The sequence below is a fragment of the Mustelus asterias genome, chromosome 6 (genome assembly GCF_964213995.1).
Source record: "Mustelus asterias chromosome 6, sMusAst1.hap1.1, whole genome shotgun sequence".
Lineage (NCBI taxonomy): Eukaryota > Metazoa > Chordata > Chondrichthyes > Carcharhiniformes > Triakidae > Mustelus > Mustelus asterias.
This window is the reverse complement of record NC_135806.1, coordinates 142,542,120-142,562,863: the sequence shown is the minus strand read 5'-3', so window position 1 is coordinate 142,562,863 and position 20,744 is coordinate 142,542,120. Positions and strand designations below refer to the sequence as shown.

The window sequence follows — 20,744 nt, the reverse complement described above, 5'->3', positions numbered from 1 at the left end:
GGTCCCGGGTTCGATTCCCGGCTCGGGTCACTGTCTGTGTGGAGTTTGCACGTTCTCCTCGTGTCAGCGTGGGTTTCCTCCGGGTGCTCCGGTTTCCTCCCACAGTCCAAAGATGTGCGGGTTAGGTTGATTGGCCAGGTTAAAAATTGCCCCTTAGAATCCTAAAATGCGTCGGTTAGAGGGATTAGCGGGTAAATATGTGGGGGTAGGGCCTGGGTGGGATTGTGGTCGGTGCAGACTCGATGGGCCGAATGGCCTCCTTCTGCACTGTAGGGTTTCTATGATTTCTATGAATAAAATACCAAGAAGGTCCTTCAATGTGTAAAAAGAAAAGTCAGGTTGATAGTGTGAACCAAGGTTTGAACACAGATTTCAGATTACCACTGCAGCATGATTTTTGAATTTATCTGGGGTTACGCGTACAAAGTCATATTTACTATCAAATCAGCCAGCTGAGGCTTTCACTGACACCCACTGACTGACCAGGTTTCTATAATGTTCATGTGTCTGCCACTTTAACACAGGTTAATCTTAAACCTAAATCACACCTAATTAAATCTTATATCACCCTGAACAGTATCTAACTTTTGGAATGCATTATGCGTGCATCTCACTTCTCTGTTGTGAATTCTACTAGATCTGGGTTATTGTTAAATTGTTCCTTTGTTCGGGGTAAATTTGTGTTTTTATTTTCTTCTAGGTCCATTCCTCCATCAGCAGAGCTTGCAGTTGGTAAGGGAGCTTCTGATCTGAAACTGTGCTTATTGGATATAGTTGCTTTCTTTTGCTGGGGAATCAGGGACCTCACGTTTGCTTTTCACAGACCATGGGGGCGGGGGCCAGGGGGGGATTCTCCTAACCCGCTATGCTAATTTAATTAGTTCCAGGCACCCATCACCCTCTGTGTAAAAACTCTGCTTCGTACATCTCCTTTAAACCTTGCCCCTCGCACCTTAAACCTGTGCTCCCTAGTAATTGATTCTTCCACCCTGGGAAAAAGCTTCTGACTGTCCACTCTGTCTGCCCATGCCTCTCATAATCTTGTAGACTTCTATCAGGTCACCCCTCAACCTCTAGTGAGAACAAACTAAGTTTCTCCAACCTCTCCTCATAGCTAATGCCCTCCATATCAGGCAACATCTTAGTAAATCTTTTCTGTACCCTCTCCAAAGCCTCCACATCTTTCTGGTAGTGTGGTGACCAGAATTGAACACGATATTCCAAATGCGGCCGAACTAAGGTTCTATAAAGCTGCAACATGATGACAATTTTTAAACTCAATGCCCTGGCCGATGAAGGCAAGCATGCCGTATGCCTTCTTGACTACCTTCTCCACCTGCATTGCCACTTTAAGTGACCTGTGTACCTGTAACCCAGATCCCTTTGCCTATCAATACTCTTAAGGGTTCTGCCATTTACTGTATATTTCCTATCTGTATTAGACCTTCCAAAATGCATTACCTCACATTTGTCTGGATTAAACTCCATCTGTAACCTTCCCGCCCAAGTCTCCAGCTGATCTATATCCTGCTGTATCCTCTGATGGTCCTCATAGCTATCTGCAAATCCACCAACCTTTGTGTTGTCCGCAAACTTACTAATAATCCAGTTACATTTCCTCCAAATCATTTATATATATATATATATACATTAGAAACAGCAAAGGTCTCAGCACTGATCCCTGAGGAACGCCACTTGTCACAGCCCTCCATTCAGAAATGCACCCTCCCACTGCTACCCTCTGTCTTCTTTGACCGAGCCAGTTTTGTATTTTGTGCTGTAATTTTTTTTGTTCTTTGTTCATTGTTCTACCATGACAGCATTATTGGGCTTTGCAAGGGAATGGGTGAAACCCAGTGCAACGTTAAAGAGTCATTGCTGGTCTGCTATAACTGGAGTGGGTCAAGACTGGCCTGGGCCTCTGAACAATGGAAGATTATTTTGTTTCCTCTATGTGTATTAAGACTGCTAAAAAAAAATTAAGACTGCTTTCCCACCAACTCAGGCAAGATAGGCATCCACCAAGAGCTCTTTGTGGCAGAGACACAAAAGCTCCATGAAAATTAGGTGTCCCACTCCGGTCACTGAAGACTCTAATGGTGCTGTGATAGAGGGATCACTCAACATGATCCTGGTATAATCACCAGGGAGGCAATTGGTGGATATCAAAAGGCACCTCGATGACATAGTGCAGAGATATAATTTGAACTTGATGCAAAACAATAGGATACCAAGGCAAGTACAGCACGGAGTTAGATACAGAATAAAGCTCCCTCTACACTGTCCCCATCAAACACTCCCAGGAAAGGTGCAGCACGGGGTTAGATACAGAGTAAAGCTCCCTCTACACTGTCCCCATCAAACACTCCCAGGACAGGTACAGCACGGGGTTAGATACAGAGTAAAGCTCCCTCTACACTGTCCCCATCAAACACTCCCAGGGCAAGTACAGCACGGGGTTAGATACAGAATAAAGCTCCCTCTACACTATCACCCATCAAACACTCCCAGGACAGGTACAGCACGGGGTTAGATACAGAGTAAAGCTTCCTCTACACTGTCCCCATCAAACACTCCCAGGACAGGTATAGCATGGGGTTAGATACAGAGTAAAGCTCCCTCTACACTGTCCCCATCAAACACTCCCAGGACAGGTACAGCACGGGGTTAGATACAGAGTAAAGCTCTCTCTGCACTGTCCCCATCAAACATTCCCAGGACAGGTACAGCATGGGGTTAGATACAGAGTAAAGCTCTCTCTGTCCCATCAATGTGGCTGAGATGAGCAGCACCTTCTGCTCCTCAATGGCATTTTCCATCTTCCCAGTGACCATTCTCTGATCTTCCTCAGCAATATTACCAATGTGCCATCAATTCTTGCCCAGTTAGGGGCAGCTGTGTGCTGTGGGCCGGTTCTCACTGGGAATATAGCTTAGAGTTAACCATCATGTTGAGTTATCAACGGACAGCACGGTGGCACAGTGGTTAGTGCTGCTGCCTCACAGCGCCAGGAACCCAGGTTCAATTCTGACCTCGGGTCACTGTCTGTGTGGAGTTTGCACATTCTCCCCGTGTCTGCGTGGGTTTCCTCCCACAGTCCAAAGATATGTGGGTTTGTTTGATTGGCCATGCTAAATTGCCCCTTAGTGTCAGGGTAAATGTGTGGGGTTACGGGAATAGGGACTGGGTAGGATTATGGTCGGTACAGACTTGATGGGCCAAATGACCTCCTTCTGTACTGTAGGGATTCTATGAATTCTGTGATGAGATGGAAAAGGAGCTCGGGTGTTTTTCCTGTGTGTCACTGACTCTGTCACCCTGCATGCTGACAGTATTCATGTCATTCCAACCACTTTACTCAATGATCAAAAGAAATGTGCAAGCTAAACTTGTCTATAAAGGTAAAACTTTAAGAAGCAGTGGTTTATGCAAAATAAACCAGTTATGTCATGGTTGATGCCACTTGTCTATCACACTTTGGCGACATGTGGCTGGTGATTGTAGTTTTTCTGCTTTTTTTTATTTATTATTGCTGTTGTTGTTGGGTCTTTGTGCTCTTTGACTCTTGTTTTCTCCCACAGACGGGGAAGATGTCTATGATGATGTTGGCGCTGATGATTTCCCACCTCCACCTCCTGAATTCAGGTACAATCTACCCCACCATTTACATTAGCTCCAGGTAGCAGTGCTGCTTCATTGAAATCAGAATCAAGGAACAGTACAGAAGTGCTGATCTGAAAAGGCAATCGTGTTTAGTTGCACACCCTGCTTTTTGCTTGTAACATTGCATAGAAACCCTACAGTGCAGAGAGAGGCCATTGGGCCCATCGAGTCTGCACCGACCGGATTCCCACCCAGGCCCTACCCCCAAATCCCGACATATTTACCCGCTAATCCTTCTAACCTATGCATCTCAGGACTCTAAGGGGCAATTTGTAGCATGGCCAATCAACCTAACCTGCACATCTTTGGACTTTGGGCAGCACGGTAGCACAGTGGTTAGCACCGCTGCTTCACAGCTCCAGGGACCTGGGTTCAATTCCCGGCTTGGGTCATTGTCTGTGTGGAGTTTACACATTCTCCTCGTGTCTGCGTGGGTTTCCTCCGGGTGCTCCGGTTTCCTCCCACAGTCCAAAGATGTGCGGGTTAGGTTGATTGGCCATGCTAAAATTGCCCCTTCGTGTCCTGAGATGCGTAAGTTAGAGGGATTAACAGGTAAATATGTAGGGATATGGGGGTAGGTTCTGGCTGGGATTGTGGTCGGTGCAGACTCGATGGGCCAAATGGCCTCTTTCTGTACTGTAGGGTTTCTATGATTCTGTGATTGCAAGTTCCTCATCCAATTGACTTTAAAAATTATGTCGGCAATGGTGGGGAAACGGTGGCAGAGTGATAGTGTCAATGGATTTATAATCTAACGATTCATGCCAGAATGTCAATTCTCCCCCTAAAACAAATAAGGGGAACCCCCCCTCCCCACCCATGGGGGCCCCAGAGAGACCACCATTGGCCCTTCTCCCTGTCAAAGGTTGGCAGTGCCAGAGGCAGCAGGCATGTCCCTCTCCCTCCTGGGGCTATACTTACCTTGGCACTCCCAGCGAGTTGTCCTTGACTGATTCCCATTTATATAAAGCCATTGCAAACCTCGCTGACATGATGTCACATTGGCAATGCATAATTTTCAGTAAAGGGGGGCGATCATGTGACTGGGAAGCCCTTTAATCATATGTAGTTGTATTAAAAGGTATTGAAATGACGTCCCATTCAGAAAGGGCAGGAACCTTATTATACACCGGCAATAGAAACATAGAAACATAGAAAAACTACAGCACAAACAGGCCCTTCGGCCCCACAAGTTGTGCCGAACACATCCCTGCCTTCTAGACCTACCTATAACCCTCCATCCTATTAAGCTCCATGTACTCATCCAGGAGTCTCTTAAAAGACCCTATTGAGTTCGCCTCCACCACCACTGACGGCAGCCGATTCCACTCGCCCACCACCCTCTGTGTGAAAAACTTCCCCCTAACATCTCCCCTGTACCTACCCCCCAGCACCTTAAACCTGTGTCCTCTCGTAGCAGACATTTCCACCCTGGGAAAAAGCCTCTGAGAGTCCACCCGATCTATGCCTCTCAACATCTTATACACCTCTATTAGGTCTCCTCTCATCCTTCGTCTCTCCAAGGAGAAAAGACCATGCTCCCTCAGCCTATCCTCATAAGGCATGCCACTCAATCCAGGCAACATCCTTGTAAATCTCCTCTGCACCCTTTCAATCTTTTCCACATCCTACCTATAGTGAGGCGACCAGAACTGAGCACAGTACTCCAAGTGGGGTCTGACGAGGGTCTTATATAGCTGCATCATTATCCCCGGACTCCTAAACTCAATCCCTCGACTGATAAAGGCCAGCACACCATACGCCCTCTTAACCACCTCCTCCACCTGCGGGGCTGATTTCAGAGTCCTATGGACCCGGACCCCAAGGTCCTTCTGATCCTCTACAGTACTAAGAGTCTTTCCCTTTATATTGTACTCCTTCATCCCATTTGACCTACCAAAATGGACCACGACACATTTATCTGGGTTGAAGTCCATCTGCCACTTCTCCGCCCAGTCTTCAATCCTATCTATGTCCCTCTGTAACTTCTGACATCCCTCCAGACTATCCACAACCCCACCAACCTTCGTGTCGTCGGCAAACTTACCAACCCATCCCTCTGCTTCCTCATCCAGGTCATTCATGAAAATGACAAACAGCAAGGGTCCCAGAACAGATCCCTGGGGCACACCACTGGTGACCGACCTCCATTTAGAAAAAGACCCATCTATACCCACACTCTGCCTCCTTTGGGCAAGCCAGTTCTGGATCCCCGGGCAGCAGCCCCTTGGATCCCATGCCCTCTCACTTTTTCTAGAAGCCTTGCATGGGGGACCTTATCGAACGCCTTGCTAAAATCCATATAAACCACAGCTACCGCCCTCCCTTCGTCAATGTGTTTAGTCACATTTTTGAAGAACTCCACCAGGCTCGTAAGGCACGATCTGCCCTTGACAAAGCCGTGCTGAGTATTCTTGAGCATACTAAACCTCTCTAAATGCTCATATATCCTGTCCCTCGGGATCTTCTCCATCAGTTTACCAACCACTAAGGTTAGACTCACCGGTCGGTAATTACCTGGGCTATCCCTATTCCCCTTCTTGAAAATAGGAACCACATCCGCAATCCTCCAATCCTCCGACACCTCTCCCGTCTCCATCGACGACGCAAAGATCATCGCCAGAGGCTCTGCAATCTCTTCCCTCGCCTCCCACAGTAACCTGGGGTACATCCCATCCAGACCCGGCGACTTATCTATCTTGATGCCATTCAAAGATTCCAGCACAACCTCTTTCTTAAAGTCCACATACTCAATCCTTTCAGTCCACCGCACGCCCACAGTACATCCACCCAGGTCTTTCTGATACTGAGTCTGGTTCTACAGCGCAAAAGGGTGGGATGAAGAAGAGGAGAGCAGTAGTGATAGGGGACTCAATGGTCAGAGGTACGGACAGGAGGTTCTGTGGTCGGGACAGAGACTCCCGCATGGTTTGTTGCCTCCCAGGTGCCAAGGTCAGCGATGTCTCTGATCGCGTGCACAGCGTTCTAAAGTGGGAGGGTGATCAGCCAGATGTTGTGGTGCACATCGGTACAAATGATGTGGGAAGGAAGAGTGAGGAGGTCCTAAAGAGTGAGTACAAAGAGCTTGGAAGGAAGTTCAAAAGCAGGACCCCGAGGGTAGTAATCTCAGGATTGCTGCCTGAGCCACATGCCAGTGAGGGCAGGAGTAGGATGCTTGGGCGGATGAACACGTGGCTGAGGAACTGGTGCAAGGGGCAGGGTTTCCAATTCTTGGATCATTGGGACCTCTTCTGGGGCAGGTGGGACCTGTACAAGAGAGACGGGTTACACCTAAACTATAAGGGGACCAATATACTTGCAGGGAGATTTGCTAGTGTTATTGGGAGCGTTTAGAACATAGAACATAGAACAGTACAGCACAGAACAGGCCCTTCGGCCCACGATGTTGTGCCGAGCTTTATCTGAAACCAAGATCAAGCTATCCCACTCCCTATCATCCTGGTGTGCTCCATGTGCCTATCCAATAACCGCTTAAATGTTCCTAAAGTGTCTGACTCCACTATCACTGCAGGCAGTCCATTCCACACCCCAACCACTCTCTGCGTAAAGAACCTACCTCTGATATCCTTCCTGTATCTCCCACCACGAACCCTATAGTTATGTCCCCTTGTAATAGCTCCATCCACCCGAGGAAATAGTCTTTGAACGTTCACTCTATCTATCCCCTTCATCATCTTATAAACCTCTATTTAGTCTCCCCTCAGCCTCCTCCGCTCCAGAGAGAACAGCCCTAGCTCCCTCAACCTTTCCTCATAAGACCTACCCTCCAAACCAGGCAGCATCCTGGTAAATCTCCTCTGCACTCTTTCCAGCGCTTCCACATCCTTCTTATAGTGAGGTGACCAGAACTGCACACAATATTCCAAATGTGGTCTCACCAAGGTCCTGTACAGTTGCAGCATAACCCCACGGCTCTTAAACTCCAACTCCCTGTTAATAAAAGCTAACACACTATAGGCCTTCTTCACAGCTCTATCCACTTGAGTGGCAACCTTTAGAGATCTGTCAGAAACTATCATCTCAGGGATGCCATGTAGAATCATAGAATCATAGAAATCCTACAGTGCAGAAGGAGGCCATTCGGCCCATCGAGTCTGCACCGACCACAATCCCACCCAGGCCCTACCCCCACATATTTTACCCGCTAATCCCTCTAACCTACACATCCCAGGACTCTAAGGGGCAATTTTTTTAACCTGGCCAATCAACCTAACCCGCACATCTTTGGACTGTGGGAGGAAACCGGAGCACCCGGAGGAAACCCACGCAGACACGAGGAGAATGTGCAAACTCCACACAGACAGTGACCCGAGCCAGGAATCGAACCCAGGACCCTGGAGCTGTGAAGCAGCAGTGCTAACCACTGTGCTACCGCGCCGCCCTAAATTGTATTGTGAAAATTTGTCACAGCTTATTGATAGTGGCTGACAAAGTCATTGAATGCATGACTTGGATGTCTAGCCGTTTAGAGTGAGCATCCTAAATGGCCACTTGTACACCTTTTCCCACCCAGCCTCAATTTCCCGACTGATAGGCACCTGATGACTAAGGTTGGCAAACTGAACACATTTTCACCCTCGATTCTGGGTAGGTAGTTGGGGGGGGCACCTCAATCAGAAGGCCCCTTCAGACTGGCAGTGCCCTCCTTATTTGCGGAAGGATATATTGGCCTTGGAGGGAGTGCAGAGAAGGTTCACCAGGTTGATACCAGAGATGAGGGGTGTTGATTATGAGGAGAGACTGAGCAGATTGGGTTTGTACTCGTTGGAATTTAGAAGGCTGAGGGGGGATCTTATAGAGACCAATAAGATAATGAAGGGGCTGGATAGGGTAGAGGTGGAGAGATTCTTTCCACTTAGAAAGGAAGCTAGAACTAGAGGGCACAGCCTCAAAATAAAGGGGGGTCAGTTTAGGACAGAGTTGAGGAGGAACTTCTTCTCTCAGAGGGTGGTGAATCTCTGGAATTCTCTGCCCACTGAAGTGGTGGGGGCTACCTCGTTGAATATGTTTAAATCACGGATAGATGGATTCCTGATCGGTAAGGGAATTAGGGGTTATAGGGATCAGGCGGGTAAGTGGAACTGATCCACTTCAGATCAGCCATGATCTTATTGAATAGCGAGGCAGTCTCGAGGGGCGAGATGGCCTACTCCTGCTCCTATTTCTTATGTTCTTATGTTCTTTCAGGGATCTGGGAGCTCAGACTAAATGGGCCGAATGACCTTTTTCAATAATACTATTTACTTTTTCTGCCAACTGAGTACGAGGAAAGGAGAGAGCAAAAAAAAGGCATCAATTTATGGGAAGAGGCAATGTGTTCCAAGTTTCCATGGTTACTCGCCTCACCAAGTAACTAATCACTATGGTCTTAACAGGATACTACTTTAGGCAGATGAATTTGTGTAGTTGGTGAACTTCTCTTTTATAACTTTAAAGAACGTGCCTTACTTTACAAGTCCCCCTGTGGGTGTAACTATTTCCTCGTTGTTGCAGACTAGTCCCCTGACTCCAGTCAGAGTAGAGAGGATTGCATGAAACATTGGGAGTTGGGAATAGGGTATTTCTGCTTTAATCAATGGTTGCACCACTTGCCAAATGCTTCATGACAGCATTGCAAAAACCTACAAAAGTCAGTGTAGTCATCATTTGTTTGTTCCAGCAGTTAAGGGAAAAGAAGGAGGTAACTAACACATTGTTTATACATTGATTCTTGCTAATCACCTAATGCCTTGTCAAGAAATGTCATGCTCGGATCAATGCGTCAATATAGTCAATTTACAACTGTTTGCAGCATAGCTCATTCTGTTGTTCATTCATCAATTCAAACTGAACCAAAACAACAGGGAACTCTAAACATGAATTGAAGCTGACTCATAGAGAGATTAAGCCTCACAAAATTGCTTCAAAGTCACATTTGGCAGTGAGTTGATTGCATTTTGTTTTTCTGCTAAGCGTCAAATCGAAAATAATTGGATTAGTTCCAGTATTTTTATACCGTTCCCACAGGATTCAAGGGTAAAGATTTATATGAAGTGGAAATGAACCGGAAAAGGTTTGGTCTGGAATTCAACGACCTCGCCCACAGACGGGATTCTCCAGCCCCGCCCACGGCTGGGATTCTCCGGCCCTGCTCACGGCTGGCATTCTCTGTCCTCGCCCACGACTGGGATTCTCCGGTCCCGCCCTCGGCTGGAATTCTCCGGCCCCGCTCACGGCTGGGATTCTCTGTCCTCGCCCATGACTGGAATTCTCCTGTCCCGCCCACGGCTGGGATTCTCCGGTCCCGCCCACGGCTGGGATTCTCCGGCCCCGCCCACGGCTGGGATTCTCCGGCCCCGCCCATGGCTGGGATTCGCAGTCCCGCTCAAGGCTGGGATTCTCCAGCCCCACCCATGGCTGGGATTCTCCGGCCCCATCCATGGCTGGGATTCTACGGCCCCGCTGCTGTGAATGGAGATTTGGCTGAGTATCAAATTCTCCATCCTCACTGGCAGCGCTGGCAGGGTTTATGAGAGTCATGATGTGGAGTTTCACTGGCTGTCTTGTCTGGAGACAATACACATCTTTTTAGCCTGTCTTGATGCTCTCTCCATTCACATTGTTTTGTTTCTTAAAGACTTGATTAGTTGTAAGTATTCGCATTCCAACCATTATTCATGTAAATTGAGTCTGTGTCTTTATATGCTCTGTTGGAACAGAATTCCCACTCACCTGAAGAAGGGGCTTAGAGCTCCGAAAGCTTGTGTGGCTTTTGCTACCAAATAAACCTGTTGGACTTTAACCTGGTGTTGTTAAACTTCTTACAGGGTTTATGAGACCAGAGAATTCAGGCTTTGATCTATAGAGTCTTTATACAGTCGGAAAAAATAGGAAATCATTTGGTCCTTTGGGATTTTATATCATGGGAATAAATGAGAAGGAGATTGGACCATTAAGATTTATATAGAGTAGAATGAACAGTGGCATGAGGAAATATTTATTTACGCAGAGTGATTAGGATCTGGAAACTACTGCCTGACTGCAGTGGAGACAAATTCAATCATGGCTTTCTAAAAGTAATCGGATAAACGCCTGATAAAAATATCGCAGGGCTACAGGGTGGGGAGTGGGGCTAGCTAAATTGCTCTTGCAATGAGCTAGCAAGAGCATGACCAGCCAAATTACCTCCTTCTGTGCTACTGGGCGGAATTCTCTCATCCCACGGGCGGCAGTTTGGCAGCAGATGGGTGCAGAGAATCTCGCAGTGACCTGCCAGCGTAAAATCACAATGCAGTTTTCACGATGGCGGGTTGGCTCTTCCCGCTGGCTGATGGCATGAACATCATCTGCATTCATTTCTATCTCATTAATGCTCATTAAAACAGCTGGCCGTCGGAATCCTGTCAGGCCTTCTGTAAGAGAGGGCTATGGTTTGTCCCCATAACGGGGGAAGGACATTTTCAGTGAGAGAACAATGAAGCTAATAACAAGTCTCACTCACCCTGAGGCTGTAGTCCACAACTGAAAGGCCTGTGCAATCTCGAGGAGCCCTGGCATTGGGCCAGTAAGCCTGGACAAGGCAAGGCTTGCAGTAGCCTCAATATTAGGGGACAGGGGTGCTCTGCCTGTAATGTTATCTGATCCTGTTCAATTTAATATGAAAGATGGACAGCAATGAGCTCACCCATTCCTGCCACGAGGTTAATTTTGTGACAAATCAAATAGCCAATTAAAATAAATGAAATAAGCTGAGGGACAAATTAAAGGGGCAGCCCTTTAAAGCAATATTGCCTTAGCCAAAAAACAAATCGTAAAAAACTTAAATATTAACCAAAAACGTGATTAAGAGGGTCAATAAGGAAACCACTTGCCAATTAACATTCTTTAGCCTTGATGGACGAGCCCAATTAAGTCCAGTTATTTAGCTGTGATGTATGCTTGTGCCACTGATTAGCACTCATGAGTTAACTGTTTCCACTATGAATTCTTTACCTTCCTAACCCTTCCACTACATCTTGGTGTACCCCAGGAACCACAGCTGAGATGGAGGTGACCTCCTGTCTGCCATGCCCTGTTGTCTGAGGTAACCTTGGCGGTGTCCTTTAGAGGGCCAAGACCTGGAGGACTCTGACCTGTTTCGGGCAGAACAGGTGTGACGGTGCCATACTCCTTGGTGTGCAGGGCTGGAGTTGTGTTGGTCGCAGATGGACTGAAAGCCCCAGGGTCTCCTGGGTGGAAGGCCCTGGGCAATGCATCAGTTAGTCCTCCTCCAGCTCAAGGACCCCAAGGTTCCTCCATGGAATAGAGGGGCAGCTAGAGTGAGATCCAGAATGCCCGCCATCCTCTAGAGCTGGCACTCATGAATGCCCACAAGTTTTCTTTATTCATTTGGGCGTCACATGGGCGTCGCTTTATTCACATGGGCGTCGCTTTATTCACATGGGCGTCGCTGGCTGGCCAGCATTTTTGTTCTTGAACGTGGTGGTGAGCTGCCTTCTTGAAACACTGATACAACTGGGCGGCATGCAAGGCCATTTCAGAGGGCAGTTGAGAGACAACCACATTGCTGTGGATCTGGAGTCACATATAGGTCAGATCAGGTAAGGACAGCAGATTTCCTTCCCTAAAGGGCATTAGTGAACCAGATGGGTTTTTCCGACAATCGACAATGGTTTCATGGCCATCAGTAGATTCTTATTTCCAGATATTTTTAATTGAATTCGAATTTCACCATCTGTCATAGTGGGATTCGAGCCCAGGTCTCCAGAATATTAGCTGAGCTTCTTGAATAATAGTCCCGCAATAATGCCACAAGGCCATCACCACCCCAAGTGCTTGCACCATGCAGTTGATGCCCTACACCACTGAGTTCATGCCCTGAACCATGGAGTGGACATCATACACCAAGATCTTCACTGCGGATACTGCCCTTCCAATGTTAGCTGGCTGCCTTGCAGTGCTGGCCTCATCTCCTTGGAAAGAAGGCACTGGCACTCCTCCAGTTGGTCTTGCAATCCAAGGTGTAAGGTGGGTATCCCTTCCTGATGGTCCCAACTCTGCCTGTGCAACTCCAACAGCCGAGAGGTGGCCAAGGCCAGAGTCTCAGCATCTGACTGAGGTTCAGTGAGTTCTGGCCTCCAGCCGTCCTCCAAGTGCTGGATCTTTGGGAAATTGCTGCATCTGCCTTCATCAGAAGTAAGATGTTCATCAGTTAGTGGCTCAGAAGCCCATCTGCTACTAATTCCCATTGATGTGTGAGGCTCTGTGCTATTGGAGGGCTTGGCCTCAGCGCAGGAGCCGTCCTATTCCTGGCCGGCAAGCTCTTGGGCTCTCTCCTCAAATGGAGCGAAGATTTCAATTCCGGCATGCCTCCGCCTGTTTGTGCTCTCTTTCTTTTTATTGTCAGCCAGCTTGTCTCCCAAGGAGACAGAAGGGGAGTGTGTAAACAGGCCACGCTTCGGGTCAGATGGAAGGATGCATGGTATGTGTGGTTGGTGAGTGGGAGCTGAGATGAAATGAGGAGAGGAGCCGCAGGGGAGATAAGGGCATGTAAGGGAGGGCGAGTGGGGGACCCTGTGAAGTGGAAAGGAATGAGCTCCCAGTGGATGTGTGAGTAGGTGAGCAGTGACAGATTAGAGGAGTTGCTTATCCTGGCTGCATGGAAGAGGTCATTCATCTTCTTTCTGCACTGCACTCCTGTCCTCCAGTGAAAGGAGATGGCACTGACCAGTGCTGCCATTGTCCTCCATATGGGGTTGGTGACTTTGCTCAAGGGTCTTCACCCCGATTGAGGGTACAACACAGTATATCATTCCTCCACCACATCCAGCAACCTGGTCAGTCTTCCCTCTGAGAAGTCTTGCTTACAACCAGCCTCTCAGCTAGACTTTGAAAATGTGAAGGGAGGTGTAAAGCAGGAAGCCCTGATTGAAACTCTCATCTGATCCCTGGGCAGGAGAATCAGAGCCATCTCACCATGGACGCAGCGTGAAGCTCATGATTTTTTTTTAAAGTGCCTAAAAATACAGCACTGGGGCCAGTGCAATTTTCCCCAGTGTTTCCACCCAAATAATACTTAGCCAAAATATTGGAAAATTTCACCCTTTCCATATAATGCAAAAACTGGTTAACCGCTGGGATGGAAGAATTGAAAGACCAGTTGTGCAACGGCAGCCGTGTGTATCATCTACAAGATGCTCAACAGGAACTCACAAAGGTTCCTTAGGCAGCACCTTCCAAACCTACGACTACTACCATCTAGAAGGACAAGAGCAACAGATACCCGGGACCACCACCACCTAGAGATTCCCCTCCAAGTCACTCACGATCCTGAGTTAGATTTGTATTGCCGTTCCTTCACTGTGTCTGGGTCAAAGTCCTGGAACTCACTCCCTAATATGAGGTTTACCTACACCTCAGGGACTGCGGTTCAAAAAGGCAACTCACAACCGCCTTCTGAAGGATAACTAGGGATGGGCAATAAATGCTGGCTTAGCCCACATCTTGTAAATTAATTTTTAAAATTTACAATTGACCCCAGTGACTGCTGAGTCTTGAAGAATTGCTTTTCAAAATCAGATTTTGAAGAATGGTGTCAGGGAACTTGTGCAAAGACAAACACCAAAAGGAGGTAAATTGACATGCACAGTTGATGAAATGTTGGGATGAGGCTACAAGAGAGTCTCAAATCATCAATTTTGAGTAAATGGCCAAATACTAGAAAGTTATGTTCTCTTTTTGTTTAGTTTGTCAAAGCTCTCAAAAGCACCTGGTAAAGGCAAAAAGGATGAGAAAGATCCCAAAAAAACCAAAAGGATGGAGAAGGAGGAAAAAGACTTCAGGAAAAAATTTAAAGTAAGTTTTGAACTTGTTTGAATTATTTGAAACTTTTTAATTTTAACGTAACCCACCCAGCAGGAAGCTGATGGGTTCAGTCAGGTGGAAAATGGAGCATAACATCAGGCAGTGTATAAAATGAGCCACCCTTTACCCTGCCGAATATCTAAACTACCTGCTTTTGAGGTACAGTGCAGAATTACAGAATGATGCAGCTTAGAAGAAGGCCATTCAGCCCAGTATGCATGTGCTGGTTTTTTGAAAAAGCTATCCAATCAGTGCCAGCCACAGCTCTTTCTTTAGCCCTGCAGGTTTTTGAACATTCATCAAATTCCCTTTTCAAAGTTATTATTGAATCTGTTTCCACCACCCTTTCAGCCAGTACATTCTAGACCATAAAAATAAACTTTATTTTCGTTTTGCCTCTGATTAGTTTGCTATTAGTTTACATAAATCTGGTTACTGATCTTCTGCCACTAGAAAATTTCTCCTTACTTATTCTCTCAGAATCCTTCATGATTTTGAATCATGTCTTTCCTCAACATGTTCTGCTCCGATGCAAACAACCCATTCCTCTAGTCTTTCCACATAACTTCTTTCTCAGGATGGCAGTCGGTGTGCCTCAGGGGTCGGTGCTGGAACCACAACTTTTCACAATATACATTAACGATTTGGAAGAAGGAACTGAAAGTACTGTTGCTAAGTTTGCAGATAATACAAAGATATGTAGAGGGACAGGTAGTATTGAGGAAGCAGTGGGGGCTGCAGAAGGACTTGGACAGGTTAGGAGAGTGGATAAAGAAGTGGCAGATGGAATACAATGTGGAAAAGTGTGAGGTTATACACTTTGAAAGGAGGAATGGAGGCATAGACTATTTTCTAAATGGGGGAATGCATCGGAAATCAGAAGCACAAAGGGACTTGGGGGTCATTGTTCAAGATTCTCATAAGGTGAACGTGCAGGTTCAGTCGGCAGTTAGGAAGGCAAATGCAATGTTAGCATTCATGTCAAAAGGCCAGAATACAAGAGCAGTGATGTACTTCTGAGGCTGTATAAAGCTCTGGTCAGACCCCATTTGGAATATTGTGAGCAGTTTTGGGCTCCATATCTAAGGAAGGATGTGCTGGCCTTGGAAAGGGTCATTAGGAACATAAGAAATAGGAGCAGGAGTAGGCCATCTAGCCCCTCGAGCCTGCCCCGCCATTCAATAAGATCATGGCTGATCTGAAGTGGATCAGTTCCACTTACCCGCCTGATCCCTATAACCCCTAATTCCATTACCGATCAGGAATCCATCTATCCGTGATTTAAACATATTCAACGAGGTAGCCTCCACCACTTCAGTGGGCAGAGAATTCCAGAGATTCACCACCCTCTGAGAGAAGAAGTTCCTCCTCAACTCTGTCCTAAACCGACCCCCCTTTATTTTGAGGCTGTGCCCTCTAGTTCTAGTTTCCTTTCTAAGTGGAAAGAATCTCTCCATCTCTCCCCTATCCAGCCCCTTCATTATCTTATTGGTCTCTATAAGATCCCCCCTCAGCCTTCTAAATTCCAACGAATACAAACCCAATCTGCTCAGTCTCTCCTCATAATCAACACCCCTCATCTCTGGTATCAACCTGGTAAACCTTCTCTGCACTCCCTCCAAGGCCAAAATATCCTTCCGCAAATAAGGGGACCAATACTGCACACAGTATTCCAGCTGCGGTCTCACCAATGCCCTGTACAGATGCAGCAAGACATCTCTGCTTTTATATTCTATCCCCCTTGCGATATAGGCCAACATCCCATTTGCCTTCTTGATCACCTGTTGCACCTGCAGATTGGGTTTTTGCGTCTCATGCACAAGGACCCCCAGGTCCCTCTGCACAGCAGCATGTTGTAATTTCTTTCCATTTAGATATTAATCCAATTTGCTATTATTTCTTCCAAAGTGAATAACCTCGCATTAGTTAACGTTATACTCCATCTGCCAGATCCTCGCCCAGTCACTCAGCCTGTCCAAATCTCTCTGCAGACCTTCTACGCCCTCCACACAATTCACTTTTCCACTTACCTTTGTGTCATCTGCAAACTTTGTTACCCTACACTCAGTCCCCTCCTCCAGATCGTCTATATAAATGGTAAATAGTTGAGGCCCCAGTACCGATCCCTGCGGCACGCCACTAGTTACCATCTGCCAACCAGAAAAGCACCCATTTATTCCGACTCTCAGCTTCCTGTCGGATAGCCAATCCCCAATCCACGCTAACACCCTACCCCCAACTCCTTGTGACCCAATCTTCTTCAGCAACCTTTTGTAAGGCACCTTATCAAACGCCTTTTGGAAATCCAAAAACACCGCATCCACCGGTTCCCCTCCGTCAACCGCACTCGTCTCATCTTCACAAGTTCGTCAAGCACGACTTTCCCCTCATGAATCCATGCTGCGTCTGCTTAATCGAACCATTCTTATCCAGATGGCCTGCTATTTCTTCTTTAATGATGGAGGTCCAGAGGAGGTTCACAAGAAAGATCCCTGCAATGAAGAGCTTGTCGTATGAGGAATGGTTGAGGACTTTGGGTCTGTGCTCGATAGAGTTTAGAAGGATGAGGGGGGAATCTTACTGGAACTTATAGGATACTGCGAGGCCTGGATAGAGTGGATATGGAGATGTTTCCACGAGTAGGAAAAACTAGAACCAGAGGGCACAACCTCAGATTAAAGGGATAATCCTTTAAAGCAGAGATAAGAAGGAATTTCTTCAGCCAGAGAGTGGTGAATCTGTGGAACTCTTTGCCGCAGAAGGCTGTGGATGCCAGGTCATTGAGTGTCTTTAAGATAGACAGGTTCTTGATTAATAAGGGGATCAGGAGTAATGGGGATGAGAAAAAATCATCCAGGAGACTTGATGGGCCGAGTGGCCTAATTTGCTCCTATGTCTTATGGACTTAACTGAATTCCTGTATTCTTGGTGCCATTCTAGTAAATTACTCCTCAGCCTTTCTAACCTCTTGACATCCTTCCTAAAGGGTGGTGCCCAGATCTTGGCACAATAATGCAGGTAGACCTAAACAGTGGCTTGTTTAGTATAATTTCCAAGCATTTATGCCTCTGTTTATAAAGTACGGCATCTCCACATCATTTATAAAGTATACCATGAAGGGCTGGGGAGAATTCATTCAACCAGATTTTCAAAAGTCAAAACCGAGACACATTCACCAGATCCATTTAATATTGCATTTCACATGAGTCATAGAGATTTACAGCATGGAAACAGGCCCTTCGGCCCAACTTGTCCATGCCGCCCTTTTTTTTAAACCCCAAAGCTAATCCCAATTGCCTGCATTTGGCCAATATCCCTCTATACCCATCGTACCCATGTAACTGTTTAAATGCTTTTTAAAAGACAAAATTGTACCCGCCTCTACTACTACCTCTGGCAGCTTGTTCCAGACATTCACCATCCTCTGTGTGAACAAATTGCCCCTCTGGACACTTTTGTATCTCTCCCCTCTCACCTTAAATCTATGCCCTCTAGTTTTAGACTCCCCTACCTTTGGGAAAAGATATTGACTATCTAGCTGATCTGTGCCCTCATTATTTTATGGACCTCTATAAGATCACCCCTCAGCCTCCTACGCTCCAGAGAAAAAAGACCCAGTCTATCCAGCCTCTCCTTATAACTCAAACCATCAAGTCCCGGTAGCATCCCAGTAAATCTTTTCTGCACTCTTTCTAGTTTAATAATATCCTTTCTATAATAGGGTGACCAGAACTGCACACAGTATTCCAAGTGTGGCCTTACCAATGTCTTGTACATCTTCAACAAGACATCCCAACTCCTGTATTCAATGTTCTGACCAATGAAACCAAGCATGCCGAATGCCTTCTTCACCACTCTGTCCACCTGTGACTCCACTTTCAAGGAGCTATGAACATGTACCCCTAGATCTCTTTGTTCTGTAACTCTCCCCAACGCCCTACCATTAACTGAGTAAGTCATGCCCTGATTCAATCTTCCAAAATGCATCACCTCACATTTGTCTAAATTAAACTCCATCTGCCATTCGTCAGCCCACTGCCCAATTGATCAAGATACTGTTGCAATCGGAGATAACTTTCTTCACTGTCCACTATGCCACCAATCTTGGTGTCAAGATTGAAGAAAGAAGAATCTGTGATTGTGTCCCACTCCAGTACTGAGCTGTTTCTCCCCAGCCCCTTAATGAGCATTTTTACCTGGAGCTGCAGCGCCTGCTGTCAGAGAGCTCATGGTTGATCAGAGATATTGTCAATGCCACACCCAGGAGAATGGCCTGGGCACATCATGTGTGAGCTTCTAGAGCACAAGCTGAGGGTGTCAGCCAAGAATCATCTGTCAATCAGCCCAGGGTGGCCCCCAAGTCCTGCTGTACCTCCTTGGTGTACATTTCAGTTGCATTACCATTTTGATACCACCTTGTTCTCACTGGCACAGTTTTACGGTTGTCCAAAAATGGTAAAGCTAAAACCTGTTCATTTGAACCATTTTGAGGAAATTGTCAGGACACCGGGACTTTTAGTTAAAACCTGAGAGTCTCACGGCAAAGCTGGACATCTGGTCAGCATACTTCTAATGAGTGCTCCTTGTAAAGTTTAAAGTGTATTTATTAGTCACAAGTAAGGCTTACATTAACACTGCAATTAAGTTACTGTGAAATTCCCCCTAGTCGCCACACTCTGGCGCCTGTTCAGGTCAATGCACCCTAACCAGCACATCTTTCGGACTGTGGGAGGAAACCGGAGCACCTGGAGGAAACCCACGCAGACACGGGGAGAACGTGCAGACTCCGCACAGACAGTGACCCAAGCCGGGAATTGAACCCCGGTCCCTGGTGCTGTGAAACAGCAGTGCTAACCACTGTGTCACCTAAAAAAAAACTCAAATCCATTCTGGCACTGGTGGGATTCGAACCCGCGCCTCCGCAGAGCCTTAATCCAGCGTCATAGACCACTCAGCCACACTACCACAGTCAGTCTCCTCCTGTGGTTTCCACCATCACAGATGGCAGGTGCAGGGCCAAGGGAAAGAAACAGACCCTGGTGTTTTTCCTGTTTTCGGGCCCCTTATTCCCCCCCCCCCCCCCCCCCCCCCCCCCCCCCCCCCCCCACCCCCCCCCCCCCCCCCCCCACCCCCCCCCACCACCCCCATGCCCACCCCATTTAATCCGCCCCGTCACATCCTTTGGGTGTCCAGAATTTGGAACCATAGTCACATTCCACCCATGGAAACAGAAATTGGCCATTCAGCCCCTTGAGATTATTTCATCATTCAGTTCGGCCATGGTTGGTCTTTATCTTACTTCATCTACTCACCTTGACTTCCATAACCCTTAATAACCTTATCTAACATCCCAAATAGGGTTGTTAAGATCGCGAACATACTCCATGACAGAGTTGTAGAAACAGATTTCATCGGAAATTTCAAAAGGAATATGAATATGTAGTTGAAGAGGACTAATTTGCAAGGTGATGGCGAAACAGCTGGGGTGTGGGACTGGATTGGACTGCTCTTTCAAAGAACCAGCACAAACAGAATGGGTTCAATCATTGGTTGGATGGTTTATCTGGGTGGAATTTAATGCTCATGGCAGTGGACCCATCCATTGCTTGGAGAGCTGGTGACAGCCCCGCCATGGCCATTTTGAGCTTATACCACCCCCATCCCCTCCACCCGACCCAGTGCTTATTTGTTTACTGTCGGGATCGTTATCATGGTTTTTGCAGATATCCCGCCCCATAAAGATGTGAGGCAATCAGAAGTAGGCAACACTCCTGTATTGGCAACAAGCAGGAAGGGAAGTTGTGTTTTCTGTCTGTATATAAATAGAGTTCTAGTATAATTTTGCATCTCATCAATATCCATCAATGATCACACAAATAGTTGATTCGTGGCCTAAGCATTAAACCAAATTAGTACCCTTAAAAGACCTGCTAATTTGCATAGAATCCCTACAGTGCAGAAGAACGCCATTCAGCTCATCAAGTATGCACTGACACTCCGAAAGAACATCCCATCCAGGCCCTATCCCCGTAACCCCATGTATTTACCCTGCTAATCCCCCTAACCTACACATCTTGGAACACAAAGAGACAACTTAGCATGGCCAATGCACTTAACCTGCACATCTTTGGACTGTGGGAGGAAACCGGAGCACCTGGAAGAAACCCACGTAGACACGGGGACAATGTGCAAACTCTGCACGATCACCCAAGTCCGGC

The 20,744-nt window shown here is 46.9% G+C and overlaps 1 protein-coding gene across 8 annotated transcripts in view; it reads left to right on the top strand.

Moving 5' to 3' along the window:
• Positions 1 to 20,744, top strand: part of LOC144495199 (FYN-binding protein 1-like) — a 232,892-nt gene that overhangs the window by 191,734 nt on the left and 20,414 nt on the right. For 6 of the 8 annotated variants that reach the window (XM_078215255.1, XM_078215252.1, XM_078215250.1 and 3 more), the window contains 3 exons: positions 701 to 732; positions 3,582 to 3,645; positions 14,409 to 14,517. In XM_078215255.1, the coding sequence (XP_078071381.1) occupies positions 701 to 732; positions 3,582 to 3,645; positions 14,409 to 14,517 (205 nt within the window). The remainder of the gene's footprint in view (positions 1 to 700; positions 733 to 3,581; positions 3,646 to 14,408; positions 14,518 to 20,744) is intronic. The other 2 variants (XM_078215256.1, XM_078215251.1) reach the window with 1 other exon arrangement.